At 37.8% G+C, this 7,406-nt stretch overlaps 1 protein-coding gene across 4 annotated transcripts in view; it reads right to left on the bottom strand.

Moving 5' to 3' along the window:
• Nucleotides 1-7,406, bottom strand: part of LIN52 (lin-52 DREAM MuvB core complex component) — a 124,398-nt gene that overhangs the window by 94,011 nt on the left and 22,981 nt on the right. The window contains exon 6 of one of the 4 annotated variants that reach the window (XM_017528694.2): nt 2,432-2,567. The exons of the other annotated variants lie outside the window; for them this stretch is intronic. Coding sequence (XP_017384183.1) covers nt 2,557-2,567 — 11 coding nt within the window. The 3' untranslated portion in view covers nt 2,432-2,556. Of the gene's footprint in view, nt 1-2,431; nt 2,568-7,406 lie in introns of those variants that run through there. 4 annotated transcript variants of the gene reach the window in all.

The raw sequence follows: 7,406 nt of genomic DNA on the forward strand, positions 1-7,406 counted from the left end.
AAAGAGATGAAAATAAAAACAAAAAGCTAAAAATAAAAATCAACAAGGGATCCACAAGGTTAGGGAAGTAGTCTTGTAAAAATCACAAGAAGTTTTTACATAGATCAAAAATCCAGTTCAAGAGATGTGGATAGTCGTTCTATTAGTAGTACAGAAAGACTCATGCTGCCATCTACAGGTTAAAGGCTAGATAATTTTTCTTCTCAGTCAAGGTCTATTAATTTAACTCTATGAGAGGTAGAACTTAACAGGCCTAATAACAGAAGCCAGACAAATAATTCTGATGTCAGCCCACACACATAGAAAAAAATACCCAAGGGCTGGGCATGGTGGCTCACACCTATAATCCCAGTGCCTTGGGAGGCCAAGGCAGGAGGACTGCTTGAGCCCACGTGGATGAGGCCAGCCTAGGCAACATAGGGAGACCCCACCTCTACAAAATAAAAAATAAATCACTCAGGCATGGTGGCACTCTCCTGTGGTTCCAGCTCCTTCAGAGGCTGAGATGGGAGAATTCCTAGAACCTGGGAGGTCAAGGCTACAGTAAGCTATGACTGCATCACGGCACTCTAGCCTGGGCCACAGACACCCCGTCTCCAAAAAAAAAAAAAAAAAAAAGGTGTAAGAATCACAGTTATACTCTCCTTTCCCTCCTTTATATATTAAAATTACAAATCAAAAGAGCTAACTGTTTAGAATTTTATCTAGATGAGAAACAACTTCTTAATGTAAATGATCACTTTTTTGAAAATCATATGCCCAGAGGGTAGAGAAGTCTAGTATACCACAGGCTAGTGCTGTGGAAACTTCTGCTTTTTGAAAGCAGTTTTTCTGTTATCACCATCAAATAAAGAACCAAATAGTAAGTTGTATAGACAACTTCAGCAATGTAGATTAATGGGATAAAGTATTAAATTTTCAATGGGGACATCTTAATGTTTTTCTTTTCTCTCTCTCTCTCTCTGTTTTTTTTTTTTTTTGAGAGGTGTCTCGATCTGTCGCCCAGGCTGGAGTGCAGTGGTACAACCTCGGCTCACTGCAACCTCTGCCTCCTGGGTTCAAGCGATTCTCCTGCCTCAGCCTCCTGAGTAGCTGGGACTACAGCCATATGCCGGGCTAAATTTTGTATTTTGTAGAGACAATGTTTTGCCATACTGGCCAGGCTAGTCCCAAACTTCTAACCTCAGGTGATCCGCCTGCCTAAGCCTCCCAAAGTGCTAGGATTACAAGCTTGAGCCACCACACCAGCCTTAATCTTTTTTTTCAGAGATGGGGTCTTGCTTTTGTTGCCCAGGCTGGTTCCAAACTCTTGGCTTCAAGCAATCATCCCCCCTTGACATCCCTCTCAATCTTTTTACAATGAAATATTGCTTTTAAAAAACAACAGTGATTAAATTCAGCCAAATAACAGTCCCAATAAACTGCTACATGAACATGTAGAATTATAATTAATCAACAGAAGCAACTACTTATATCAAAGTCGGCTAAATTCCTCAAAGCTTTTTTAGAGGGTAATATATTTGGTGTCACCTTATTTACATTAAAGTACATCTACAAAAAACCCACAGCTAACACTTTACTTAACCCTTTCTGCCAAAGATCAGGAAAAGTCAAGGATGTCCACTCCTGCCACATCTATTCAACACCGTACTGGAATTTCTAACAGGCCAATTAGGCAAAAGAATTAATTTAAAGGCAATCAGAATGGAAATGAAGAAGTAAAGCTATCTCTATTCGCAAATGACAATTCTGTATATAGAAAATTATAAATAATCTACTAAAACATTATGATTACTAAGAAACAAGTTCACAAAGTTGTAGGATACAAGATCAATATACAAAAATTAATTCTATTTCTCAATAGTAGCAATGAGTAAACTGAAAATGAAATTAAGAAAACAATGCCATTTATAATAGCATCAAAAAGAATAAAGTACTTAGGAATAAATTTAATAAATGAAGTATAATATTTATACTTTGAAAACTGCAAAACATTGTTGATATTCGAAGGTCACACATCCCAATTTCCAAACTTACTACAAAGCTACAGTAAGCAAGAAAGTGAATTACTGGCAAAAGGATAGAGATATAAATCAATGGAATAGAATTGAGAGTCTAGAAATAAACCTTCACATTTACAGCCAACTAATTGTTTTTGTTTTGAGGCAGGGTCTCACTCTGTAGCCCAGGCTGGAGTGCAGTGGTGTGATCATGGTTTACTGAAGCCTCGACCTCCCAGGCTCAGCCTCCTGAGTAGGTCAGACTATAGGTGCGCAGTACCATATCTGGCTAATTTTTATTTTTATTTTTTTGTAGAGATGGAGTCTCACTTTGTTGCCCTGGCTGGTCTCAAACTCCTGGACTCCAGCAATTCTCCCACCTTGGCCTCCCAAAGTGCTGGGATTACAGATGTGAGCTACCATGCCCGACTGCCAACTGATTTTTGACAAGGATATCAAGACAATTCAATAGAAAAAGGATAGTCTTTTCAACAAATGATGCTAAGAAAACTGGTTATCCACATGCAAAAGAATGAATTTATCCACTTTCATGCTACTAAGACATACCTGAAAAAAAAAAAAGAAAAAAAAAATGAATTTAGATCCCTATCTCACACCAAGGATAAAAATTAAAATGAACCAAAGATCTAAATCTAAGAGCTAAAACTATAAAACTCTTAAAAGAAAACACAAGCATAAATTTTTGAGACCCTGAATTAGGCAATGGTTTCTCAGGCAGGACACTAAAACACAAGCAACAACAACAAAATAGATAAATGGGATTTCATCAAAATTTAAAGCTTTGTGATTCAAAGGACACCATTAAGAAAGTAAAAAGACAACCCACAGAATGGGAGAAAACTTTTGCAAATCATATACCTGTTAAGTGACCTGTTTCTAGAATATATAATGAACTCTTACAATTCAATAATAAAAACACAAACAATCCAATTTACAAATAAGCAAAGGATCTGAATTGATAGTTCTCCAAAGAAGATATATAACTGGTCAATAAACACATGAAAACATGTTCAACACCATTATTACTGAATTTGACAAATGCAAATTCAAACCACAATGAGACACTACTTCACACCCTCTATGATGGACATGAAAATTTTTTAAAAAATAAATAACAAATATTGGCAAGGGTGTGAGAAAACTGGAACCCTTACATACTGCTTGTAGGAATGTAAAATGGTTCAGCCAGTTTGGAAAATAGTCTTCAAAAGATCAGACATAGAGTTTCCACATGACCCAGAAATTCCACCTCTAGTTATAAACCTAAGAAAATAAAAACATGTTTACAAAGAAATTTCTGTTTCAGTTGAACCTGAATGTTCACAGCAGCATTATTTATATTAGCCAAGTAGTGAAAACAACTCAAATGTCCCCATTACCAGGTAGATAAATACAATATGGAGTATCTATAAAATGGAATATTATTCAGCCATAAAAAGAAATAAAGCATTGATATATAACATAATTGAACATTGAAAACATTATCTTAAAAGAAAGAATCCAGTCACAAGAAACCACATATTATATGATTTCATTTATATAAAATGTCCAGACTAGGCAAATTCATAGAAACATGAAGTCAGTAAATAACAGCCTAGGTCTGGGGAGTTTGGGAAGTAATGGGGAGTGATTGTTAACAGGTACAAGGTTTTTCAGGTGATGAAAAATGTTTTAAAATTGGTCGTGGTGGTGACTGCAAACACAAACACCATCGAATTGCATACTATAAATGGGTGAATTATAGACTATGTGAATTACATCTCAATAAAGCTGTTACCAAAAAAAAAGAGGAAAAACCCAAATGCATCAGAGCTCCAAGATTTAGCCCTAATTTCAAATGATATGATCCCATTTTCCCAATTTTCACATTTTATTTAAAAATATTTCAAAGATTGTAAGTAGGTCATTTGCATGACTACTAACTAGTTTGTGGTCTTCAGAGATGGGGAGAAAATCTATGAGCTATGGCTAAAAAGGCAAAAATATAATTCTTATCTTAAAAAGTTACAATCAGGCTGGGCGCGGTGGCTCACGCCTGTAATCCCAGCACATTGGGAGGCTGAGGCGGGCGGATCACAAGGTCAAGAGATTGACACCATCCTGACCAACATGGTGAAACTCCATCTCTACTAAAAAAAATACAAAAATTAGCTGGGCGTGGTGGCGCACGCCTGTAGTCCCAGCTACTCGGGAGGCTGAGGCAGGAGAATTGCTTGAATCCGGGAGGTGGAGGTTGCCGTAAGCCGAGATCGCGCCACTGCACTCCAGCCTAGCACCTGGCAACAGAGCGAGACTCTGTCTCAAAAAAAAAAAAAAAAAAAAAAAAAAAAAAATTACAATCAATCCAAGGACTGAGACATGTACCAAAAATCTCTAAGAAGAACAATAAAAGCACACTACAAATCAAACAAACAAACTGCTCTAGGGGCAATTTGCGAGGCCACAGAGAGCACTCACTTTCTAAATCAAGGATGAAAAGAAAAGGCTGATAGAAGGACACCTTACTGAGAAAAAGAAATAGCGTGAGTAGAACTAAGAAGATGAGGAAGTATTCCAGAAAGAGTGAGACTGCTGACAACTAGTATTCAATAGGGTTCATGACAATGGTTCTTAGGAATAAAGAAAGCAGTGTAGTATTGAAACTTGCAGGTCTAAATCAGGACCATACCCAGGTAATAACAGTGATGGAGTAGGATTCAAGCAGAAGATAAACCAAGCCATCATCCTCAAGTTTCACACCCTATTTACTCTGTGTTGTTAACTACCCACTGTCATAAGAGAAGACACTCCAGACATTATAAGACCTTCAAATATTACTTCTCATCACTAAAACACCAACTACCCAGAAAATGAACAATTTCCAGAAGCTTTAGATAGAGATAGTGCATGTGTTTTGGAAAGGGATGAGTAAGAAGGCTAGAGTAATCTGGCAAGGGCCGGAGTGCAAAGGATTTTGAATGTCATACTATGGAGCCTAAATTTTATCCTATAGGTAATGAAGTAGTACCAATGATTTATGAGCAAAAGACAAAGAGAAGCAAATGTACTTAAAAAAAATAAGGCCCTGGCCGGGCACAGCGACTCACACCTGTAATCCCAGCACTTTGGGAGGCCAGGCAGGTGAATCACTTGAGGACAGGAGTTTGAGACCACCCTGGCCAACAAAGCGAAACCCTGCCTCTACTAAAAATATTTCAAAAAGGGGCCGAGGTCAGGAGATCAAGACCATCCTGGCTAACACGGTGAAACCTCCTCTCTACTAAAAATACAAAAAATTAGCCGTGCGTGGTGGCACATGCCTGCAGTCCCAGCTACTGGAGAAGCTGAGGCAGGAGAATTGCTTGAACCCAGGAGGCGGAGGTTGTAGTGAGCAGAGGTTGTAGTGAGCGGAGGTTGCACCGCTGCACTCCAGCCTGGGAGACAAAGTAAGGCACTGCCTCAATTAAAAAATAAAAAAAAAAATCAGGCCAGAGCAGGCATGGTGGTTCATGCCTGTAATTCTAGCACTTTTGGAGGCCAAGGAGGGAAGATTGCTTGAGCCCAGGAGTTCAAGACCAATCTGGGAAATACAGACCTCGTCTCTACAAATTATATATATACATAAAAAATAGCTGGATAAGGTGGCATTGCACCTGTAGTCCCAGCTACTTGGGAGGCTGAGGTGGGGGGATCCCTTGAGTCCAGGAGTTTGAGCTGCAGTGTGCCATGATAATGTCATGGCACTCCAGCCTGGATGAGAGTGAGAAATCGTCTCAAAAAAACAAACAGAAAAATAATGTGGCAGCAGTAACAAGACAGACTGGAATAGAGTAGTTGAGAGGCAGAGGGACCAGCTAGAAGGTAACTGCAACATAGTTCCCTATAAAAGTGGGAGGACTCTGAGCTCAGATGGAAATCATAGAAATGGAATTCTTTATATGCTAAGGCAAAATTTTACTTTTTAAAATATATTTCTATATATTTCAAGGTAATTTCATATAAATTAACTGCCCCAATCAAGCCAAGGGACCTCAATCATCTGAGAGGCTATAGATGCCTGTAAGAAGAGTTACTGCATTCCAAACTTTCCACACAAAAAGAGTTATCTGAGGGATAATCATATACCAATTCAAAGGGTAGTGTACATCTTCCAAAAGACAAAACCCAGTTACTATCAGCCCTTGAAGGTTCTTATAATTTCTACATTAGCATTTAACAATGTTCTTGGGAAGTGACAAACAATCATGTTTTGAGGACAAATATTTTTTGCATTTTTTTTTTCTTTCCATCATCTTTATCAGTGCAGATATTTGCATAAAAACAGGATCACTGGTCCTTGGGGATTCATCAATTCCTACTGCTTATTTTTCATCCATGTCATCCTCTCAATCAATTAATGCAGGAAAGAGGATTTAGACATTGAAACACCAGATTAGGGTGTCAAGTAAAAGCCAACCCCTAGAGTAGATGAATAATCTGTAAAGACAAAAAAAATCTTGTTTTTATGCAAATACACTACACACAATAAAACAAAGAGAGACTGTATCTAAGAAGTTCAATACACATCAATGTTATTGTTTCTAATTCTAAATTTTAAAACTATTTCATGTCAGCTAAATTCACAATGGTCAAGGAAAATGGCAATGAGTTGCAAAGCACTGCTAAGAAACTGAAATAACACCAAATTTTGAACTAGAAGATAATTTTGAAAAATCTCAGCTATGCTCATGGGGCTCATTTGGCAGAAACAAGCATTTCTCTTGTACGGTTCTGGTTTAGTGCTGAAGGTGGCTGAATTAAATGACTTCAAATCCCCACCCCCAAAGCCTTAAGTTTTTAGAAATACAAACAGCAATAATAATGGCTTTAACTGTGTAGATTTTTAAAAAATAACAAACGCCACACCAAGTTTTTGCTTCTGTTGAAAGCCATTAAAATAAACTTTACTGATGCTTAGGGAACAAACTCATTATTCTGAAAAATAATAAAGAAAGAAAAAGAATCATTTAGCCCGTCATGCCAGCAGGAGCAGTTTTCAAGGTAACCAAATAGTTGATAAGATAAAGTCCTTCTTAGAAAAATTCTAGCCAATAAGAAAAATGACAGAATATTGCTACTTTGCAACCTATAACGCAATAGTAAATCTAGACTGTGATCAAAGCCTGCTACTCTAGGTATAAGACTGATGAAGAATATTACAATGAATAAATCTGATTGTCATAGTTCCACCTCCATTTTATTTCCCTCTCTCATTTGTTAAAACTAGTCATTTGCGCCGGGCGCGGTGGCTCAAGCCTGTAATCCCAGCACTTTGGGAGGCCGAGGTGGGTGGATCACGAAGTCAAGAGATCGAGACCATACTGGTCAACATGGTGAAACCCCATCTCTACTAAAAATACAAAAAAT

This window comes from Cebus imitator, unplaced genomic scaffold (genome assembly GCF_001604975.1).
Source record: "Cebus imitator isolate Cc_AM_T3 unplaced genomic scaffold, Cebus_imitator-1.0 Scaffold54, whole genome shotgun sequence".
NCBI lineage: Eukaryota > Metazoa > Chordata > Mammalia > Primates > Cebidae > Cebus > Cebus imitator.